This window comes from Miniopterus natalensis, chromosome 20 (assembly GCF_054644295.1).
Source record: "Miniopterus natalensis isolate mMinNat1 chromosome 20, mMinNat1.hap1, whole genome shotgun sequence".
Taxonomy (NCBI): Eukaryota; Metazoa; Chordata; class Mammalia; order Chiroptera; family Miniopteridae; genus Miniopterus; species Miniopterus natalensis.
The window spans coordinates 25,549,359-25,570,216 of record NC_142100.1 but is presented as its reverse complement, the minus strand read 5'-3'; the positions used below and the strand labels follow the sequence as shown (position 1 = coordinate 25,570,216).

The 20,858-nt window shown below is 61.5% G+C and overlaps 3 protein-coding genes across 3 annotated transcripts; 1 reads left to right on the top strand and 2 right to left on the bottom strand.

Annotated features, from left to right (window-relative positions):
* Positions 1 to 324: 324 nt before the first annotated feature.
* On the bottom strand, positions 325 to 1,395 carry B3GNT4 (UDP-GlcNAc:betaGal beta-1,3-N-acetylglucosaminyltransferase 4). Its single transcript, XM_016219023.2, has one exon. It carries the CDS (start codon positions 1,393 to 1,395, stop codon positions 325 to 327), a length of 1,071 nt encoding a protein of 356 aa, XP_016074509.2.
* Positions 1,396 to 3,564: 2,169 nt separating this feature from the next.
* On the bottom strand, positions 3,565 to 14,992 carry LRRC43 (leucine rich repeat containing 43). Its single transcript, XM_087828821.1, has 12 exons — positions 14,900 to 14,992; positions 13,080 to 13,340; positions 11,953 to 12,063; positions 10,651 to 10,790; positions 8,579 to 8,817; positions 7,850 to 8,037; positions 7,186 to 7,472; positions 5,811 to 5,952; positions 5,510 to 5,656; positions 5,232 to 5,396; positions 4,838 to 4,900; positions 3,565 to 3,660 (listed from the first exon to the last, which is right to left on the bottom strand). Exons 1-12 carry the CDS (start codon positions 14,990 to 14,992, stop codon positions 3,565 to 3,567), a joined length of 1,932 nt encoding a protein of 643 aa, XP_087684947.1.
* Positions 14,993 to 18,079: 3,087 nt separating this feature from the next.
* IL31 (interleukin 31) lies at positions 18,080 to 19,831 on the top strand. Its single transcript, XM_016219021.2, has 3 exons — positions 18,080 to 18,095; positions 18,201 to 18,340; positions 19,544 to 19,831. The coding sequence occupies exons 1-3, from the start codon at positions 18,080 to 18,082 to the stop codon at positions 19,829 to 19,831; spliced, it is 444 nt and encodes a 147-aa protein (XP_016074507.2).
* The last annotated feature ends 1,027 nt before the right edge of the window (positions 19,832 to 20,858 follow it).

The following is a 20,858-nucleotide window of genomic DNA, read 5'->3' as shown; positions in this document are numbered from 1 at the left end:
TAAAAAAGATGTTTGTGTGTGTCTTCTGGGATCCTCTGCAGCCTCCCACTTTCACCCTCCTTTCCCCAACTGGCAGAGCCCAAGGACTCCAGGACACACACCCACCCACCCTGGGGACTTCTGGCAGCATTTGCTATGCTTGGGCTCCCATTCAACACGTGCCATCCAAGTTAGCCAGGTTCCAGTGTTTTTAATCAACGTTAGAGAAGTTTGGGAGGAGGTTACAAAAACTAAGTCAGCACTTCCTGGAGACCATCATGGTTCATGTTTCTCAATTTCTGTGACAGGAAAATCTACACTCAGCCCACTCGCTCAGCCCACCCCTCAGAGCTGGGACAATGGGGCAGCTGCACACTTGAGCCCCTCGTCTGTCACCAGTGCCCACATGGTCCACATCTCCAGGGGGCTGAGGCGGTGCACCAGGAGGAGCCCTCTGTACAGGCAGGGGTCCAGGGGATCCAGGGGCCGCCGTATCCCAAATGTCTTGAAGCCAGCATGGTGCATGGGGCTCACCCCCAGCTTCCTCAGGCACATACCCACAAAGACATCATCAATGGGGAAGAGCTCAGCCTCTTCCACAGCTGCTTGGAGGTGCTGCACGGTGGCTCTGGACATGACATACCCTCCACCCCCTGCATAGGGCGGGTAGTGGCGGGCCCTGTACATGGAGGGTGGGATGAAGTACTTGACCTTGGTGTTCCTGTTAGGCAGAGCCTGGCGGATGACGTCTCCCACCAGGAGGTCCTGGGCTGGGTCCCAGCTGTCCAGGAACTCCAGGACATTAGGGACATGGACAAAGACATCGTCATCTCCCTTTAGCGTGAAGTGGGCCTGGGGACAGGCAGCTGCCACCCAGCGCTGCAGGTGTAGCTCCTTGAGTGTCAGGTTGAAGAAGTCCTCAGTGAAGTCCCACTGTAGGATGTCGTCAAACTCCCGACTCTCATAGGCCAGCAGCTGGGCTGGGGGTGCTGGGGGTGCAGGCCCCGCCACCCCTAGGAGGAACACCAGCTTCAGCTGCCGGCCCCGCGCCCAGGCCCCCGCCCGGCCCCAGGTGCTGCGGATGGCTGCACGGCGCTCCACGTGGCCGGGCTGCGATTTGATGGCCAGGAGCAGAAAGGTGTCCTCGGCACAGCCTGAAGGTTCCAGCAAGATGGAGAAGTTGCGGCAGTGGCGATAGGTCAAGAAGAGACGGTGACGGCGAGGCAGGGACAGGGAGGCATTAGCCATTGTGTGGTTGGGTGGACACGGGCTGTGGCGGGGCCCCGGGGGAGCCCAGAAGGGCTGGCGGGCGCTGGGGGCCCCTGTGGGCTTGGCCGCCCTGTTCAGGAAGAGCAGGCAGCTGAGCAGCAGCACAGCGAGGCCGTAGAGGACCAGCCAGCCCAGCCGGCGCAGCATGGCAGGGCCTGCAAGGAAAGAGCGTGTGAGCCGGCCGCCGGCCCCGGTCCGCCCCCCCGGTCCCAAGAGCAACAGTTACCCACAACCCTTACGTGCTTTAGGGAAAATGGCAGAGCTAGTTTAGCTTCCGGGTAAATTCCTTCTAGTCAAGCCTGGCATTCCCGGCTCTCAAGTCAGACCATTTCCAAGAGTCGAGTCTGCTCTGTTGGTGGCAGCCCTGTGTTGGGGGCCTCAGATGAGAGCCCAACAGAGCAGCAGACTGGTGGCCACCACACCCGCTAAGTGGCCTGGGTTTTAGGGACAAACCGCACGCACAGAGAGAGCATGGAAGTAAGAAAGCCGGAGACTTGCTCTAGGGATGGCTCCCCTCCCGCGTACGGAGATCTGGTCTCCGATTCCCAGCCGTCCAGAAGGAAGGCAGAGGCAGGGCCCAAGGTCCAGAGCAGCAAAGCCGCGCCCCAGTGCCCTCCTCGCCCCTCGCCACGTGGTCCTGGTCCACAGGCCTTCGGGTCTGCAGGCTACCGGCTTAGCCTCGGCCTGTGTCCCCGCCGCCACCTCCACCCGCACAAGAGCACCTCTTCTGGCTGCCGGGGATGTGGCAGCAAGACCGGGGCGGCCCTGCTGGAGGAAGGACCTGGGAACCAGCACGAACCTCAGACAGTGCTGAGGACGTGACAGCAGTGTCATGGGACCCAGTGACAAAGGACAGCTGAGGAACCGAATGGAGTAGGGGCCAGGCCACACAGGGAGGCGGGGGCGCGCTGAGGCCGGAGCGCTGCTGCCCTGGAGGACAGTGCGGCGGCAGAGGAGAGGGGTGCGGACGGGCGTGGGCGTTACTGGGGCACCGGGAGACCCCTGGAGGATTCAGCAGGGGCAGTAAGGGAATTTACATTGTCTGAAAGGTGACTACAGCTGCCCTAGATGGTGGCGCCCAGGGGGCAGGAGCGCACGCAGGAGACCCGCTGGAAGTGGCCTGAAGGCCCGGGACACAGGGTGGCTCCCTGGGGGAGAGCCGGACGGGTTCCCGGGGCGGGGGGCCCGCGGGGGCGGGGGCCGCGGGGGCGGGGGCGGTGCCGATTAGCGAGAGGGACAAAGCAAGCGGCGAGGTTCTGTGGACCTCTCAGCGCCCGCGCTGGGCTGTGGGGCCCCAATGCCCCCCCCACTGTGCCCAAACCCCGCGGGCCCCCACAGCAGTCCGCACCGCAGTGGCCGGCCAGCCTCTGCCCCCCCCCGGGGCGTCCCAGCCAGCACCCGCGAAGGGGCTCTCCCTCCCTACTGCGCACCCCGAGCCTGCGGGTCTGACACTGTCTCCGGGTGACAGCCGGCCCGACCTGCCACGACCAGGCAAACAGCCGCAGGCTGGTTCGTTCCTCCCACGCGAGTCTTCACAGCGCTGCTGCGGGGCGCGGACGCCCCTCCCGGCCTGAGCGCACGAGCAGCGCCGCCCGTCGAGGCGCCCGGGGCGGGCAGGCTCCGTCCCCAACGCCGGGCGCGGCCGCTGTGACCGCGGCGGGGCGAACCGGGGGCGAACCGGAGCCGAGGGGCAGCGGGAGGCCGCCCGCCCGCCCCCACGAGCCCGCCGCGGCCACGCCGAGCGCCGCCCGGGCGGGGTCCGGCCCCCCGGGACAGACGGGGCGCGCGGGGCACAGAGGCACCGGCAGCCGGCGCCCCTCGGGTTCCTACCTGAGCCGCGCGGCGGGCCGGGCGCGGAGGAGCGAGGCGAGCGGGGACCCGGGCACCCGCGGCGCGCACCTGGCTCCGCTCGGGCGGGGGCGGGGCCCGGGGGCGCGGCGCGGTCACCACGCCCACCCGTGGGGGGGCTTCTGGGCGGGGGCGGGGCGGGCCCCTCCCACCGCGTGACCCCCGCCCCCCGACGCCCCGACGCGCGGCGGCCACACTGACGCGGGACCAGGGGGGGCGTCAGAACGGCCTTTACTGCGGCTTCACCACGGGGGTCCGCAGAACGGCCTTTCCTGCGGCTTCACCGCGGGGGTCCGCAGAACGGCCTTTCCTGCGGCTTCACCGCGAGGGTCCGCAGAACGGCCTTTCCTGCGGCTACACCGCGGGGGTCCGCAGAACGGCCTTTCCTGCGGCTTCACCGCGGGGGTCCGCAGAACGGCCTTTCCTGCGGCTTCACCGCGAGGGTCCGCAGAACGGCCTTTCCTGCGGCTACACCGCGAGGGTCCGCAGCGCCTCCTCGGCCGAGCGGCACTGGTTCAGCTGGATCTGCACCTCCACGGTCAGCGGCTCCGGCTGGTAGTCGCTCTCGTGCCCTGCGGACCAAGGACGCGCACTGGTCAGCGGACACGGGCGGGCGGCCGGGCTCGGACCGTCCCCAAAACGCAGACCGGCCCCGCGTGCGCCCCGGGGGAGCCCGTCGCGCACTCAGGCTCTGTAATTACGAGTAAAACGAAGTCACGTTTCACCGGGGGACCCCCGTTTCCCAAGGCTGTGGTTCAGACGTGAGTATTTGGCAGGTGTTTTTTGTTTTTGTTTTTTTAAAAGCGCATGAGGTAAGCCTGGGACTTCAGGGAAAACAACTGAAAGCATTTTGAGAAGTAAATTGGTAGCACTTGAGCCTTCAAATAGAAACGAGAGTGTTTGAGCATCGCCTGCGCCACCGCGAACTCGGTTTCCCAGCGCTCAGGCTGAACTCATGCTACGGGTGGTGACAGGAGCGAGTGTGACTTTTGGAAAAGGTATGAAATGGGCCCAGGCATGGGAAGATCTGCATAACTCGGCGAACCGGCATTTTACAAAGAAGCAGTGTCTGGTGTGACGGGCTGTGTGCAGGTCAGAGTCATGCATCTGGAGATGCAGGGCAGCCCGGTGGGTTTTAACAGGACGGGCAACGAAAACGTTCATTCGTACACTCAGCCCAAGGTGGAGAGAGATTTGCAAAAATGTAACCAAAAATAATTTCAAGATCATTCATCTTAACCCCACAGCCCCATCACAAATCACACGTCAGTATCCGTGTGGCCCTGAAGTCCAGCAGTGCAAGTCCTGTGTGCTTTTTCAGTTGTTTTGCCGACCCCAGGCCCCTCACATCTCCATATGCACGTCGGAAGCGGGTTGTGGATTTCTACGACGACAAAATCCCTCTAGGGTTGTGACCGAGATGGCGTTGCATCTCTAGGTCAATTTGAGGAAATCCGACATCTTAACAATATTCAGTCTCCTGGTCCATGGACATAGTACACCTAGCTTACACATTTTTTAGGTGAATTGTTTTCATTGAGAAAATTCAGCTGCCAGGTGAGGACACAGTGAGAAGGCCCTGGCTGTGGACCAGGAACAGGGCCCTTACCTGACAGCAGCGGCACCTTGGTCTTGGACCTCCCAGCCTCCGGAGCTGCAAGAAATGTGTGTGGTTAGGAGCCGCCCAGGCTGTAGGGCCGTTATCACAGCCCCCGCAGGGGAAGACAGGCCCTCGGCAAACACTGCCTGCCCTCGGGCGCCGCCGTTGGCTCTTACCTTTTTTACCTTTCTTATTCTTGGAATCCTGAGAGAAAGAACCACCGAATGAGCCTCTCACGGAGAGGGGGGGACGCTGGGGAAGGGGCGGGTGCAGATTCCCCTGCGTCTCGTGGCCGCTCCCACCCCTGCCAGTGTAGGGCAGGGCCTCCTAGGGAGGAGTGGGCCGTACCTGCCTCTTGCCTGGCTCCTTGCACCTGAGAAGGCTGCGGACATGCCAGTGCCCCAGAGCCGAGGCCCTCCCTGCCCCCACCTTGGGAGAGGCCCTTCTCCTCCCTGGCTGCCCTGTGCCTTCGGGGGCCCTGCGGATGCTAGGGCTTCTTGGGGGGGGGGGAGGTGCGGCAGGGGCTCTACGGTACCCTGAGAAACGTCAGCCTGTCGGATTCCAAGGTGCGGATCACCCCAAACTTGCACAGGGTTGACACAAGTGGCTCCCCGGCCAGCAGGGGCTCCAGGACCACTAAGCCACTGCCCAGCACCCGCAGTTCGGGGGGGTCCTGGCGGAGCTCCTTAGAAAGCCCTCTCTTCTTCTTCAGCGCCTTCTGTTCCTGGGACGAGAGGCCCGGAGAGTGACTGGGCCTGGCAGGGACGTGCCCAGGGCCCAGGGCCCCCCGCCGCGGCCGAGGACCAGCAGTACCTTCTCTCTCTTTCCTTTGGCCTCCTTGTCGTCGCTGTCTTTCCCCTGCTTGTCTTTCTCTTTCTTTTTCTGGGCCTTCTCGCCTTTTCCCTTCTTGGCAGGCAAGGGAGTGTCGACGGGAGGTGGCACCGCGGGCCAGGAGAGGATCTAGGGGGACAGCAAGGCGGCCTTGCGTGAGCCCCGGCCACGCTGGGGCTGGCTGGGATCGTTCTGGAAAGGGGCTGAGCCCCCGCTAACGAGGGAGCGGGACTTGGGGCACCCTGACGGGAAACCAGAACGGGAGGGGCAGCGTGTCTCCCACCTTCTCCTCCACGATGGTCACAGTGGTCCCTGCCATCAGGAAGGCCTTGAGCGGCACCAGGTCCCTGAGCGTGTGCTGCATCTCGTAGTTGCAGGGGATGACATCGGTCCAGGGCTTGCGGACGGTGCTGAAGAGGACTGTCCTGGGAGGGGACGTAAACCCAGGGCGTCATCACCCAGGGCCAGGGGCAAGGCTGTGGGGCTGGGGCCAGGAGGCCGGGAAGGGACACGGCACAGTGGAGGAGGCGGACGGTGGACGTCTCGTGGGGACTTTCTTCAGGGGCCGATGGTGCACTGAACCGTGGATGGAAACCAACCGGGAAGAAATCAGGAGGGGTTTTTGTTTTGTGGTTTGTTTTTTTAATGTCTTTATTGATTTCAGAGAGAGGAAGGGAAAGGGAGAGAGAAACATCAATGATGAGAGGGTCATGGATCGGCTGCCTCCTGCACGCCCCTGCTGGGGATCGAGCCCGCCACCCGGGCATGTGCTCTGACCGGGAATCAAACCACCATCTCCCGGATCCTAGGTCGACGCTCAACCGCTGAGCCACGCCAGCCGGGCAAATCTGAAGTTTTTAAAAACTCCAGCAAAGTAGGAGTAGAACTGTTTGGATTTCCCTGAATTGTTACCGACTGATTCTCTGGTGCCAGGAGGAGCTCAGGGAGTCAGGGGCTGGACAAAGGGAGTGTGGGGACGGCCCTGGGAGAGAAGCGGGACGTCCACACGACACTCAGAAGAGCACTGGGGCTCGAACAGGCGCCCGCAGCCCGACCTCCACAGGAGCATTACCCTCCGCGACCAAGTCTGTCGATGGAGGCGCAGAGGTGGGGTCACCACACCTCAGACTGTGACTCAGCGCTAGAGAAGGGAGGGGACCCTCAGGTGATGATTAAGAAGATAAAGTTCAGTTTTCTTTTATTTAAAAAAAGCCTTTAGCAAGGAAGGCGAACGGTGACACGTGAAGCCCGTGGCATGGAGGCGACTGGACTTAAGGAGCCAAGAAAGGACCTGGCCCTCGGGCTGGAAGATCCAGGCCTCGCGCCAGATGCCAGAATCAGTTCTAGATGAACTGAAACGCTAAGCCCGAAAGGTTTCCACCCTAAAGGGAATGAAAGGGGCTTGTTCCCTCTCGGGAGCCGGGGAAGCTCAAGCATTCAGGGAACCGCGGCCGCTCGGGGAGGAGATGCAGCGGCAGGTTGGGCGGGAGGTTGGGACTCCAGGAAAGAGTTGAACACTGAGCCCAACCCGCCTTCGAGGGGCCTCGGCGGCTCACGTGGGCTCCGGGGGGCGCTCAGCTGTCGGAAGGGAAGGGGCCGCGCGGTCTGGGCTGGCGGGGACCTTGGTGCCCACCCGGCAGCCAGGCCTCCGTCCTTACCCGGGGGATGGGCAGAGCCGGAGGTCCATTCTCGGCCGCAGCTTGGCCAGCTCCTCTGCAGAGCCGATGGACCTGGGCAGGGACAGCGACCCGAAAGAGACCCCGGACTCCTCCAGGTCCTGGGACTGGGACTGGGACTGGGACGCAGTCGTGGGCCCAGACTCGGCGGAGTCTTCGGCCTCTTCGGGGGCAGAGTCGTCAGGGGGAGCGGCGGTGAGGGGGGCAGGGGCGGTGACGGGGGTGACCTCCTTGGTGACCTCCTCTGCGCTGGGAGAGGGCTTGAAGATCTGCGGGAGAAGACGGGGGAGCAGGGCCAGGGCTTGTGGCCAGGTCCTCGCCTGCGCGGTGTGAGCCAGTGTGAACACACTCAGCGTCTGAAGCACGAGCACACGCGTGAACTCAGGAGGGTGAAAAAAAAGCCGGTCGCCTTTCCCCCGGGGTCTGTGCATGGGACAGGGCCTCCCCGCCTCCCCCCGGGCGGTGGTGGCCTTGGGTTTCCTCTTGGTGGGGGGACGAGAGGTGGAGGGGCTGGAGGATGGGTCAGTCTAGAGGTGAAATTCTGGGGGCTCCCTTCCCTGCTCCGAGTAGGGCCTGGGCCTCAAAGAGCCCGTCTGCCTGCGCGGGAGCCCCCGCCCCACGTTCTCAGGCCAGCCCCGGGGCGCACCTCGGCCAGCACCCCTTCGAACTCGTTCCCTTCACCCTCTTCATCCTCGACAAAGTCGTAGGTCACGTAGTAGCTGTAACTGATGAAAGGCCCTTGGGGCCCCGGCTCCGGGTCCAAGATCGAGGAGTCCAGAACCCCTCTGATATTCCCGATCGTCACGACGAACTGTGCCTCACGGGGCAGGAAGTCTGCAGGGGGAGGCGCAGGAGTGAGGGGCGCCGCGGGTTTGGAAGTGGGAGCAGGGACAAGAGGGCGGGGGGGGGGGCAGGCGGCCGGGCCCGCTGAGCCCCGGGGTCTGCGGACTTGGGTTCGGTCCCAGCTCTGCCAAGTTCAAACTCGGGCACTTTGGGCCAGTCCCCTTTTGGTGAGACACCCCGCTCGGGCCTTGTTTTCCCCGATCTGTACAATGGAGTGACAGCAGCCGCTCAGCAGGGCGGTGTCACCCCAGCTGTCGTCGTAAACCTGTCACCGCCGCGACCGCGGGGAGGCTCCGGCGCAGCGGGTGGCCGGGGCCACAAGGGGGTGATCTCGAGCCACCTCGGAAGCGAAGACACTGATCTAAAGAAAGTTTCTCGCTTGCCTAGGAGGGGAGGGGACCGAGGAGGGCCCGGCCTCCCCACCCCTCTGTCCCCAAAGCCCCGTCGCGGGGATCAGGTCTGGGAGAGGAGTCAGAGGAAGACGATGGGGAGCTGCGGGGACAGTGAGGCGGCGGGCGGGCCGCTCGCTCACCCCCGCTGTGGTGGAGCCCCCGGAACTGGTACTTCTCACTGGAAGACACGGTGATGTCGTCCAGCACGCAGAGCTGGGCCAGGCTGTCGATGGTGAAGCCGCGGTAATAGGGCACCAGGGCCAGCGGGTTGCCCTGCAGCACCAGGAGCCTCAGGTGCTTCAGGGTGCTGAGGCTGGCCACCATGCCCTGCAGGTCCGTCAGGTCGTTGAAACCCAGGTCCAGGGACACGAGGTTGGGCCTGGAAGGTGAGCAGAGGGGTGGGGACAGGCCTGCCTGCCTGCCCAGCGCCCCCCCGCACCCCGCATCCAGGACGGGGCCTGATGCTGAGGGTGGGCTGGGAGCCTGCCCATTGTGACTGGCATGCCTAGGGCCGCCCTTGACCCAAGTTAGTTAGCCCCCGGCCCCCCCCATAGCGAAGGAAAGACCTCCTGGCTCTCCTGCCCCCCTCCCTGCGCCCCTGCCACCCTCACAGGTGGGACACGGCCCTTGTCACATCCTGCCTCGGCCTGACTTCCACCAACACAGATCTGCTCTTCTAGGCTAAACGACTCCGCTTCCCCGTGGACCCTGACTCGGCCTCTGCATCTGGAAGGCTCCTGACAAAGACTGACTGGCTGTGGGGGAAGGAGGGGGGGTGGGGAAGAGTGTGGGGTAGTAAGGAGGCCTGGGGAGGTGACGCAGGAGACGCGAGGGGTCCAGAAGCTGGGGGACACTTTCCAAAGCCAGGCTGGCAACTGATCACAGGAAGCGCTTGGTTCATCTCTTGGGGCCCCTGGGTGCAGGACAACCCGCCAGTGAGGGCGGAGGAGGGGGGAGGGCCAGCCGGGGGCAGGGGGTTTCCCCACCGCCGAGCAGATTAGAAAGCAAACTGATTTCAGCTCTGAGAACAGGGGCGAGATAAACACGGGGAGACACCTCCTCGGCACCATCTCTCACGATCACCCCCCCCCAGACTGACTCAGGTTCTTCCCTTCCCCCCCCTCCTTTTATGGCCCGTCCTGCCCGTGATGTCGGCCAGCCAGTCAGTGGGAAATACACAGACTTTACCCACCATCAGCCTTTTCTTTTTTTTTCTAATTATCATTACTGATTTCAGAGAGAGGAAGGGAGAGGGGGAGAGAGAGAAACGTCAATGATGAGAGTCATCGATCGGCTGCCTCCTGCACGCCCCCGACGGGGGATGGAGCCTGAAACCCGGGCCTGGGCCCTGACCGGGAATCGAACCCCAATCTCCTGGATACTAGGTCGACGCTCGACCGCTGGGCCACGCCGGCCGGGCCATCAGCCCTTTCAACAGTGAGCAAGGTTGAGTCACCTGATGTCTACCTTCCTTCCCATTTCAAAACAGCGAGAGGTGGAGGTTTTCTAGGTTTTCGTGAAATCCACACTCGGCATTAAGGAGGTTACCTAGGTATTATTCTCCAAATAAAAAGTCGGGACCCCTGGCACTCTGTCCGCGGGACACGTCTGAAGTCCAAGCGCCCGTCCCTTTCCTGGCTGCGGCCCTGACAGCTGCGGCCGGCGGGAGAAAACGGCCAGAATCGCGGCCTCGTGCTCGGGCCCGAGGTGTTCAGTTTCTCTCTCCTCACCCACCAAGGAGACAGAGTCACACCGAGAGCTGTCTGTAGGGCCGCCCTTCTCAGCTCAGGGCGATTCTGTCCCCCGTGGACCTTGGGCTCTATGTGGAGACAGTTCAGCCGTCACGGCTGGCGTGGGGCGGGTGCTGCGGGACCCAGCGGGGGAGGCCAGGGACGCCGCTGGTCTCCCTGCTGGGCTCAGGGCAGCCCCACGCGGACAGCCATCGGCCCAAGTGTCAGCAGTGCCCAAGCCGCACGAGCCTGCTCTCCGGCGGCCAAGGTCCGTCTTGCTCCCACCGCCCCGCGTCCTTCCCTGGCCTCCCGTGGGGTTTTTGAATCGGGTCAGAGAAATCAGTCTTAGGTCTGGAGTCAGCAGCCGGCCAGGCGTTATTACAGAAAAGAGCAAAGCTGGGCCCCTCAGGCCCCCGGAGTAAATCTCCCAGATCTGACGCTTAGTCCCTTCCCTGCGCTCCCGGTAGGGGCCCCCGAGTTACCAGTGTTGGGAGGTGATGTACACGCTTTGCAGGGGGCCCAGGAGCTTGTTGTGGCCCAGCCCCAAGTGCTGGAGGCCCGGTGGCGGGCGAGCGCACAGACACTCCATGCTGGTGATGGTGTTGCCGTAGAGCTCCAGCACCTGCGGGGCGGGGGGCCCGTGAGCCCCGCACGGCCCTGCACCCGTCCTCCCACCCCGGGAAGCTCGGCCCAGGCGGCACCCGAGCCTCCCGTCCACCTGGGCCCCCGTGTAAAAGCCCGGGACGAAAGTATTGGAAAGTTTCTTTTCCTTTCGTGAAGAAAACTTGAAAATTGGAAATGGGAGGCGCTGCTGGAGAGCGTGGGAGGGGACGTGCACAGCCCACCCACCACCCCTTTGATATGGTTTCAGTAAATGCTGACTAATACGTAACTTATCGATAAACAGCGTGTTTGTGTAAGAATTCTAGGAACTAACTTCAAAAGGGGCGGACTCCGGCCCTGGCCGGTTTCGCTCCGTGGTTAGAGCGTCAGCCCGTGGACGGAAGGGTCCTGGGTTCGATTCCAGTCAAGGGCACGTACCTGGGTTGCAGGCTCGATGCCCGGCCCCAGTTGGGACTGTGTAGGAGGCAACCAATGGGTGTGTCTCTCTCACATCGATGTTTCTCTCTCCCCCCCCCCTCCACTCTCTCTGAAAAGCGATGGAAAAAATATCCTCAGGTGAGGACTGAGAACCTCCAAGCCTCCCAGCTCCGGGAGATTTGCTGACGTTCAACCGTAGAACCGGGATGAGGGATTCCTCTCGTCTACTTTCTGTCTCTGTGGATCTGTCCCTTCTGTATACTTCACGGAGGTGCGGTCATCCAACACGTGGCCTTTTGTGTCTAGGTGTCTAGCCTTTGTCACTCAGCGTAATGTTTTCAAGTTTCAGCCACCGTTGTAGCCTGGGTCACTCCTTTTCATGACTGAATAATATTCCACTGCAGGGCCGGACTACACTGTGTTTACCCCTCTGCCTGGGGATAGACACTGGGGTGGTCTCCACCTTTGGGCTCTCGTGACTGATGCTGCTACGAAGACCGGCAAACAAGAATCTGAGCCCCTGCCTTCAGTTCTTCTGGGCTATGCCCGGGAAGGGAACTGCTGAGTCTATAGGGATGGTATTTTTTGAGGAATGTGACCCACCTCCGAAAAGCCTGGGGCTGGGCCTCACCCACAGCCACAGTGGCCAAAATGCCTGTGGCGGGCCGGGTAAGGGCGGGCCAGGGGCAGGCCTCTGGGCAGCGCTGGCTCACAGGCCTGAAATGGAGCCTGGGCTCCTTTACCTTGAGAGTTGGGGGCAGATTGGCGGTGTCGATCTCCTTGATTTTATTAGCACTCAGGACCAGCTCTTCCAGCTTCGGGAATTTCAGGAGGTCTTTATCCACTAGGGTCACCTGGAAAGGAAGGAAAGGAGGCTGAGCGCTCAGGTGAGAGGGGCTACGCTGGAGCAGAAACCTGGTGGCCTAGAGGGTGGGGACCCCCTACCCGGTCCCCTAACCGTCCGCACAGTTACCTCCCAGCACCCAACCCCTCCCCCTCCTGTGAGCCTTTCCTGCATCGTTGGGCCAGAATCCAGGGTCTAGGGCATTGTGGGGACCTCTCACCTCTCCCGCCCTCACCCCTCCTCTGACTATGGGTGCTGTGGTTTCCAGCTCAGTGTCCCGTGTCCCCTGTTGGACTGCGAGCTCTGAGGGCAGGAAGCCCATCTCCGTGGCTAACGGAGCCATAGTGAACCCTAAGGTCTGTAGGAATCGCCGTGGTTTTCACACAGCGGGTCAGGCCAGCAGCTTCCCAGCCCGTCCACGAGTCCTTGGCTCCCTGTGGCCTCAGAAACATCAGGGCCCTTCCTGGCTGGGCCTCTCTTCTCTGGGGCGACTGACCACGCCAGCCTGCCTAGGACTGAGGGGCTAACACCCGCCGGGCCCAGGCAAACAGGGTGCTCCCCTTCTTCATCCCCCAGGTACTGCGTCGTTCACAGTTTCCCTAGGAAACGAGACGCACGCTCGGGAGTCCGAGGCCACGTTTCCAGGCACATTTTGGGCTCTGTTACTGATACATGCAAAGCAGGCTTTTTAGGAGCAGGAATTACTATAGAACTATGCCTCCCCCACTCTGCCCCCCCCCCGACCCTGGGCCTTTCAGTGGACATTAAATAAAATCAATGTGAACGCTGTGAAAGGTCTCTACTAGAACCCAGGAGGGTTGCTGCAGGGTGCTCCGGAAATGAGCTAAGACACACAACGGACTTCCGCCCGGGGAAGGCAGAGGACATATGACAAAGATCAGGTGAGCAGCTGGCTCTGCTCGGGGGGCCAGCCCGAGATTAATTAGGAGGGGGAGCTCTCCTCCGCTTTAGGGGGGGTGGTCTCCTAAGCACCTCTGTCTGCGGGGGCCAGCCCCCAGCACTCACCTCTTTGTCTACCACCCGGAGGGACCTGAAGTAGGAGTAGAGGAAGGCGTCTTTGAGCATCAGGGGGTTCCGGATGGCCAGCTCCCTCAGGAAACGGTCCTCGGCGCTGGAGCCCTCCAGCAGGGCCCAGGGCGACTGGGGGCTGCAGACCAGGCCCAGCAGGTCCTCCACCGTCTCCTCCCCGGGGCTCCCGGCCTCCTCCTCTCGGGGGGTCAGCTCCCTCCACGTCCGGCAAGTTTGAGGAAGAAAGCGCGACTTGTTCTGTGGCGGGGGGTGGGGAAGGTCTCTGTTTAGGACTCGGGGTCCTCTCCGGAACTGGACAGATCGTAAGACAGGACGGCCGGGGAGAAAGAGTTCAGTTTAGGCAATGAGTGATCGGTGCTTCTGCCTGGTTATCAGACACGGGTGTCACTATGGATGAGGGAAACGGAAAAGAGAATAAAAAGCGTGGCTCGGCGGTTGAGCCTCGACCTAGGATCCAGGAGATCGAGGTTCAATTCCCGGCCAGAGCACATACCCGGGTTGTGGGCTCGATCCCCAGCACGGGGCGTGCGGGAGGCAGCCGGCCAATGACTCTCATCGCAGATGTTTCCATCTCTCTCTACCTCTCCCTTCCTCTCTCTGAAATCAATAAAAAATAAATTTTTTAAAAAAAGAATAAAAAACTCCATTCCGGCCTTTGGGAGTTTGCTCTTGAGCGGGCAGCCTGGAAGATGCACGTGAAAATGAATAGTATTTAAGGAGAGATTTGCGCCTTAGCAGCCAGGAGGACGCTCCAAAGGCAATCTGTGGGGCGTGATTATTAATGAAGGAAAGGCGAGCGGCAGGGCTGAACGGTAAATTCAGAACCTTTATTTTTTATTATGTTTCATCTTCACCCAAGGATATTTTTTCCATTGCTTTTCAGAGGGAGTGAAAAGGAGAGAGGAAAAACCCACATCAGTGTGAGAGAGACACGTCGACGGGTCGCCTCCTGCACCCACCCGGACGGGGCCAGGGATCGGGCCTGCAGCCCCGGCATGTGCCCTGACCGGAGCGGAACCGCCGTCTCCTGGACCCTGCACAGGTAGATGCTCAGCCGCTGAGCCACGCCGGCCCAGCCAGCAGGCTAATTTTTAAGCTGATAATTTTATATGGCCCCTGAATGATGTTATAAATATCCAAAGGGCCCTTGGCAGGAAAAAGGTTCCCCGCCCCTGCTTTAGATGCTGGAAGTGGAGGCGGAATGGATTCATGCCAGGGTCTAAGCCTCTCCTTCCCCTGCCTCCAGGAGGCCCTGTGAAACCCTAGAGCCGGGCATGGTGCCAGGCAGGCAGGCACACAGCAGGTGCTCCGTCCATGCTGGCAGAGGAAGTGCCCACTGCGCCTTAGCGCTGACCAGTGGGTGCGGCCCGGGTGCCCACCGCGCCCCCGGGCCCCTGCCGGGCTCAGGAGGCTCCTGCACGTTTGAGGGGCCCCGTCGCACTGTCCAGCTCCTCCTCGGGGCCAGGGCCCCCCAGCTGGGGACAGGCCCTGGCGTCGCCCTCGGGACAGCTCTGCGCGCACAGGGAGCCTGGGGTCTCCAGGGGCGCGGGAGGCCCTGCCCGCACCTGCCTGATGTGCCCAGCTTGGGGGTCCCTGCCCCCCACCGGGGTCAGCTCCCGCAGGCCCACCCCGCAGCGTCCCATCCCCACAGCCCCGCACCCACCGCAGGGCGGGCTGCGCCCTAACGCCCAGATCCCCGCCACCTCCCAGGGGAACCCCAAACCGCCCCCCTCTGGCCTGCCCGGGCCCCGCCGCCCCCAGGTCCCGCCGCCCCCGCGTCCCCGCGCCCCCCGCACCCAGCTGCCCGCGCCGCACGGAAACTCGCGCAGACACAGCTGCCGCAGGTGCTCCCGCACCACGGCGCTCACGGTGCCGCCCGGCGCCTCCATGGCCACGCGGCCGCGGCGTCCTGCCGGTTGCTAAGCAACGCGGGTCTGCGCGCGGCCCGGCGGCGGCCGCGCATGCGCTCTGGGGGCCCCGCGGCCCGGGCGGAGCCGTCGGTTCCCGCGGGGCGTCGGGGGCCCGGGCTCCGCCCCCGCGACCTGGGGTTTCTCTCCCGACCCCGCGCGTGCTCGCGGCTGCAAAACGGGGGGAACAGCGGCTCCCAGCGGGAGGGAGGCTGTTTCTCCTCCCGACTGAGACGCTCCTCCGTGGGCGGCACCCTGACTTGGGGGGCTGGGGGTCCCCACCGTCTGCGCACCCACCGGGTGCAGCGCCAAGACCCCGTTGTCGCCTGACCCCCCCCCGCTAGAGGCCCCCGGGCCCTGCGCCGCGGAGCCCTGGCTCCGGTCCCCGCGCTGGGGAAACGCAGCGTCCGCCCCGACGGGTGACCCACGCGCCCCGAAATCCGCCCGCGGGGCGCGCAGCTCCGTGGGTTCAGTGCATTCGCGGCGCAGCTTAGTTCACGGGGCGCCGGTCACTGTCGCCTGACTTTCAGCGTTGCCCTCCCCCCAAGGGACACCCCACACCCCTCAGGCCGTCACCCGCCGCGCCCCCACCTGCCCCGCCCCTGGCAGCCACTAATACACTTTCTGTCTTTTGTTTTTGTTTTTCATACCCTCCCCGACTCCTATTATTTTACTTTCCAAAAAAAAAAGAAAGCCCTCTTAGCAGGCGTGGAGTGGACCCCTGCGAGCTGACTTGCATTTCCCCGATTCCTGGCTGACTGTCCAGCATCTTTTCAGGGGCTTGTTGCCCATCAGTGTATCTTCTTTGGAGAAATGTCTATTCAAAGGCTTCGGTTACTTTCAAACTGGGTTCGTTTTCCTTGAGTTGTAGGAGTTTTAAAAATATATTTTGGATACACGGCCCCTTGTATTAGATATATAATTGGCAAATATTTTCTCCCATTCTGTGGTGTGTTTTTCCACTTTCTTGACAATGTCATTCGACAAATAAAAGTCTGTAATTTTGCCCAGCTGGTGTGGCCCAGGGGCTGAGTGTCCACCTAGGATCCAGGAGATGGAGGTTCGATTCCCAGCCAGGACACAGGCCCGGGCTGCGGGCTCGATCCCCAGCAAGAGGGGTGCAGGAGGCAGCCGATCAATGACTCTCATCATTGATGTTTCTCCCTCTCTCTCTCTCTCCCTTCCTCTCTCTGAAATCAATAAAGACATATATTTATTTTTTAAACTTTGTGATTTTGATGAAGTTTCATTTATCTTTCATTGCTTTGGTAGCTTGTGCTTTTAGTGTCATTTCTAAGAAACCATTGCCTGATCCGTAAATTCGAGTTTGGCGACTTCCTTGTATATTCTGCTCCAGAGCCCCTTCTCGGATTGGTGATTGGCAAATATTTCCTCCCCTGCTAGGCCTGTCTTTGCACTCTCTTAACAGTGTCTTCAAAAGAGCAAAACATGTTTAATGTTGGGGAAGTCCGATGTACTGACTGTGACCCTTGCAAACACACCTGGTGTGGTGGATAGTGTCCCCCAGGAGGACATCTTTACTGTTATTAGAAAAATTCTCCAAAACTGGGAAATAACACAAAGAGAGAATCTTATGTCCTTTCAAAGAATGAAATAAATATCCATGAGTCTTTTGCCACGTAAACCAATCAAAGAGATGAATCAAGATTGACTCCCGGGATTTTGGTGAAGCGACTGGTGGTTTTGCTTTTCTCACTTTTCAAGCCACCACTAGACGGCTTCCACCCCCAACGATTTGTTCAAACTCCCCTCAACTTGTCACAAAGTTCCCCATGACCTCATGTCCCCCAGCGCAGGGACTCCCTCCAGCCTTTATCTTAATTGGCCTCGCTGTAGTTTAGATGGGGCCGATCATTTCCTTCTCGAAAATCGCTTTTCATCTTGTTCCATGACATGAGTTCCTACATGTCCCCTCCTCTCGAAAGCACCTTCTCAGTCCTCATGGCTAAGTCATCTTCCTCGCCCCGTTCTGCTGATGGAGGTGCGCCCCGGGCTCCACACCTGACTTACACATCTCACACTGGTTCATCTCTTATAGGCCGACAGTTTTTTAAAAGATTTTTAATTCATTTTTTAGAGAGAGAGAGGAAGGGAGAGGGGGAGAGAGAGAAACATCGATGTGAGTGAAACATCGATCGGCTGCCTCCTGCACGCCGCCGACTGGGGATGGAGCCCACACCCCAAGCATGTGCCCTGACCGGGAATCGAACCCCGATCGCCTGGATCCTAGGTCGAGGCTCAACCGCTGAGCCACGCCCGGCTGGGCCCATTTGTATATTTCTTATTGCTTGATGCTTTCTTGGTTATTAATGTTGGGCCCCTTGCCCTCGAGGATGCCAGCTCCGCGAACTTCTTTGCCACCATCCCCGGGCCCCTAGGAGAGCGCTGGTCAGAGCTGGCACTCAGGTGGCGTGGACAAAGCGCCCCTGAGCCCGGCTCCCGGCTCCAGGCCCGCGGCTGCCAAGTCCAGTGACGTTCAGGACCCAGGAGAGGCGAGAGAAAGCCTTTGAGGAACCAAGGTCACAGGGGCTGCCAGGGCTGTCCCCTCGCGCTGGCCTGGGCGAGCCTCAGACATTTACGAAGCCGCCGTATTTTGTCAGCGGGCCCCCTCTCCGCCTACGCGAGGCGGCTGTGACCCTCCCCAGAAATTCCCTGGGGGCGCTGGCCAGCACCCCCTGCATCATCAGCGCCTCGGCGGTCGCGCCCGTCAGCCCCGGGCTTCAGCATCTCTTCTGGTCACATCGACAAGCTCTTTCCAAGAAGAAACGGCAAAGATGCGTGTGCCTTCCTGTGTGTGCCCGCACTGAGTCAGGCATCTGCCCACCTTGAGGGTAACCTCAGCACTTCCTTCCAGCTCTGCTTTCACTCAGCCTCGGGCGGCAGAATTTTTGAAAGTGTTTTCTGGAGAAAAGCTGAGCGATAATCTTGCCATGGGCGGAACGTTGACTGTCCTCCCTCACGACGGGCCCTTTATATATCACCCGGAGGCCATGGCGAGCACATCGGGCTCAAGGAGCTGTCGCTGAAGCAGCTCTGCTCCCCCTCGCCATGGTCTCCCGCCCAGGTACCGAGCGACGGGCGGGCGGGCCCCGAGGCTCAGGGCAGAAGCTGGGCGGGCAGGGCCCTGCGCCTGGCCCGAGGGCCTCACAGCAGCGTTTTCTCTCCCCAGGACCCACCGGCTGCGCCCTGTTCCTGCTCTGCTGTATGGGGCCCGTGCTGTTCATCCACATGGCTCCCATCAGCGTCCGCGACCTGCGGAGCATCATCATAGAATTGAAAGTCTCCTCTCAGAAGCTTCTGGACAGCTACGTAAGTGCCCTACGGATCTCTCTTCCAAGCCATTTCTTTAAAATGCCTTTCGCGGCCCCCAGAAGGAGGGACTCTTTTCAGACCTGAGGCCAGGGCTGTGGATAGGCCGGGAAGGCACAGGGACAGGCTGCCGTGGGGTTTTTAGGCAGGTAGGGGTCAGACGCAGAGATGAGCCCCGACGGCCAGACCCCGACCGTTTCTCACGCCCGTAGGACCTGCTCTCGGGGGCTTGCTCGCCCCTCACGCGTCGGGCTCACGGTGCCGTTACATGAGGCTTCCCGCCTTGCCCACCAACCGGGCCAGGAGCCCGGGGAGGAGCGGGGGAGGCCACCCCGAGCCGTGAGCAACGTGGGCCACCGAGAGTTCTGTCCCCACAGAGAAGGGCAGCGGGCAGATCAGGCGCCCGCTTGTGTCCACTGTTTAATCGGGACCCAGCCCGCTTCTGGCCGAGGCTCTGCTGAGCCAGCCCCTCGGGGAGGAACGTCCCAGGCTGCACACGTGTCAGTTGTGCCTCATTTCCTCGGGGCTGCGATCAAGACGGAACCTCTTAGGCTGTTTTGATTAAACAAACAAAAACCGAAACGTGGAAACAGTGGGTGACATGGGCCTGCCTGTCCCATCCTGGCACCGAGACCTTAGCCCCGGGCTTTATAGACACGGAGGCAGAGGTGACTGGGCAGTTCAGGCCCATGGGGCTCTTAGCTCCTCAAGTTGAGCCCCTTCAGGAAGGGGGATGGGAGAGAGTGGGGTCTGGGGGCTGCGTGCGGCTGGAAAACCTCTCCCTGGCGTCCTGGAGGCCTGTCCGGGGGCCGGAGGCTGTAACAGCCGCCAAGAGCCAGCAGCAGCTCGGAAGGCCAGAGGCCTGTCCCTCCCCAGCTCCGCATCCCCGAGCGGCCGAGAGCAGGCTCCAGGCGGGGAGGGGGCCAGGCGGAGCAGCGGTCACCAGCGCCGCCCTCCTGACGGCTGCCTGGCTCGGGTGGGAATCGGGTCGGCCACTTGGCCTTGGGCCAGCCCCGCAAACCAGCCGAGCTTCAGTTTCTCCTGGGGCTGCGACGACCACAGCCTACGGGGGTCGAGACGTCGGGGGTGGCGGCAGGGGGCCCTCGCCCATGCGGGTCCCGGAGGAAACACCTAGAAGTCACCTGTTGGGGTTTCTAGCAAACCTGATGGTCACCATCTCTCCCCCCTGTTCCCCCCCCAAAGAAAGAGCAAGGCCTGCCGCCCACCGGGTTCCAGCTGCCGTCCTTCACCGCCGCCTGCCAGCACCTCCGCCTGCACCACAACGGCTCCGCGGTCCTGCCCTACGTCAGGGCCGCCCGGCCGCTCCTCCAGGACAAGCCCGAGTTTCACTACATCGTCCAGCAGCTCAGCAAACTCAGCCTTCCGCGGGCGCCTGAAGCCAGCGTGGCCGTGCCCACCGACAGCTTTGACTATAAAAGGTTCGTCCTGGCTGTCTTAAACGAGTTTTCCAATTGCCTGAAACAGCTGTAGCCGCTGAGCCTGTTCCTCTAGAAAGGGCTAAACACGCGTGAAGCCTGCAGACAAAGACGCGTGGCTGCTGGGCACCGGCCGCGGGTCAGTCAATTGCTCCAGGGGGAGAGCTCAGTGGGCCCCGGTGGAGACTGAGCGTGAACTTGCAGCAGGTCCCCAAGTGCCCCGCTGCGATCAGCCTTGGTATTTACAGAATGTTTCCCCTCCTCGAACTTAAATTTTATTTATTGTTGTCTTTGAACTTAAATTTTATTTATGGTTGTTCTTACTCCCTTGTGAGGGCAGAAAGTGGCAACTATGTTAACTTATTGATATTTATTGTATTGAGAGTTGTTAATGCTCCTTGGAGGAGCCCTGGAACCTATTTAATAAATTATTTTGAATTTTTCTCATAATCTGTTTTGGATCTTGTGTGTGTGTGTGGGGGGGGGGCGGTTAAAATCAGCGGCTGGGCGTCCGGGCCGGGTGGCGTGTGGCTGAGGGAGCCTGGGACGTGCTGTGGAAACAGATTCTGCTTCTCCCACGTCTCCCCACCGGACGGGCCCGGCAGCGAACGACAGTAATTCTAGCAGCAATAGCCACTCATCGGGCATTTTCTTTAGGCCAGGCCATGGAAGTTGCTGCTGCTCTTTTGTAGGTGGAGAAACTAACGCCGAAAGTCCTCGAGTCCCTTGCTAGGGGCCACAGAGCTGTTAAGTGGTGGGATCCAGATTCGAGCTGCTCTTCAGCACTCTGCCCGCCTCCATCCCTGCCTGGGTGGAGACTGGGCCTCAGGGGTACTTAGGTTGGCACAGGGCAAGCACCCGGGTGCCTGCGGCGGGGGCCCCCACTGCCTTCCCTGTCCTCTGCTCCTGCAAGGCCCGCCCCCTCATTGCAGCAGTGACGTCCTCACAGCCAGGCCCAGAGCCTTGGTCATCCGAATGAAGGTTGAGTTCGGAGCTGTTAACCGATTCTCAAAGTGTGGTCTCTGGGTCACTGGGCAGCGTGTTAGGAATGCAAATCCATGGGCCCCAGGCCTCCTGAGCCA